The sequence below is a fragment of the Myotis davidii genome, unplaced genomic scaffold, assembly GCF_000327345.1.
Source record: "Myotis davidii unplaced genomic scaffold, ASM32734v1 scaffold685, whole genome shotgun sequence".
Lineage (NCBI taxonomy): Eukaryota > Metazoa > Chordata > Mammalia > Chiroptera > Vespertilionidae > Myotis > Myotis davidii.
In genome coordinates, this window is record NW_006295823.1 from 1,262,028 (window position 1) to 1,263,155 (window position 1,128).

At 64.7% G+C, this 1,128-nt stretch overlaps 1 protein-coding gene across 1 annotated transcript in view; it reads right to left on the reverse strand.

Annotated features, from left to right (window-relative positions):
- KIF21B (kinesin family member 21B) overlaps nucleotides 1-1,128 on the reverse strand; it is a 74,244-nt gene that overhangs the window by 33,957 nt on the left and 39,159 nt on the right. The window contains 2 exon segments of the mRNA XM_015568449.1: nucleotides 91-286; nucleotides 935-1,070. Coding sequence (XP_015423935.1) covers nucleotides 91-286; nucleotides 935-1,070 — 332 coding nt within the window.

Below are 1,128 nucleotides of genomic sequence, written 5' to 3' on the forward strand. Positions count from 1 at the left end.
CCTGGGGCCCTCAGCCGGTCAGCACAGCGGACGTGAGTTGTGCGTCATGCGATCCGCACCACGCAGGCCGCGGGCCGGGCGTGCGCTCACCGCCTTGTACTCCATGAGCTCCATCTGCAGCCGCGCGATATCGGCCCGCAGCGCGCTGATCTGCTGGCTGGTCTTGTCCTGGTTCACCACCACCTTGTTCTTGATGTTCCGGGCCCGGTTGGCGTATTTGAGAGTGTTGAGTGTCTCCATGAAGTCCCGGTCAGAGGGGCTCACGCAGGCGATCATGATGGTCTGGCTGGGGGTGCAGGAAGTGGGGGTGAGGGTCCCAGGGCCCAGCCGGCTCCTCAGAAGCACATCACAGAGCACAGCTCCTGCCCCCCCGTCCCCCGTCCCCCCATTGCATGAGGACTGGGCTTCACGGGGCAGAACCTGGGTGGTGGGGACCCGGACCCCCCACAGAGCAGGTGGCGGGCAGACTGTGAGGGGGCCAGCACCAGAGAGATGGCCCTGCATCTCTTTACCATTTTCCATCTATTACCCCGGCTGGGCTCTATCACCTTTTTATTTAAAAAAAAAAATGTATCTTTATTGATTTCAGAGAGGTGTTGAGTGTCTCCATGAAGTCCCGGTCGGAGGGGCTCACGCAGGCGATCATGATAGTCTGGCTGGGGGTGCAGGAAGGGGGAGGTGAGGGTCCCAGGGCACAGCCGGCTCCTCAGAAGCACATCACAGAGCAGAGCTCCTGCCCCCCCGTCCCCCGTCCCCCCCATTGCCTGAGGACTGGGCTTCACAGGTCAGAACCTGGGTGGTGGGGACCCACCCTATGGGCCCGAGGTCAGGGGGCATCTCAGCCCAGAGCAGGGGGTCTCCTTGTCCCCGGGGGCCTTCACCCTCCAACCCTCCCACCCTGTCCCCCAGGAAGCCCCACCTCCCTGCCGGGTACCTGTTGCCCCCCAGCGAGTCCTGCAGGAGCCGCGTGAGCTTGGAGTCCCTGTAGGGCACGTGTACCGCCTTCTTGCTCTGGTCCCCCAGGGCGCTGATGACGTTGCCCAAGGCCAACTGCGGAGGCAGACCCGGTGCTGGAGGGGGCCCAGGGAGGGACCGCCCAGCCCCTGGCCACCTGCACCGCCCCCCAAC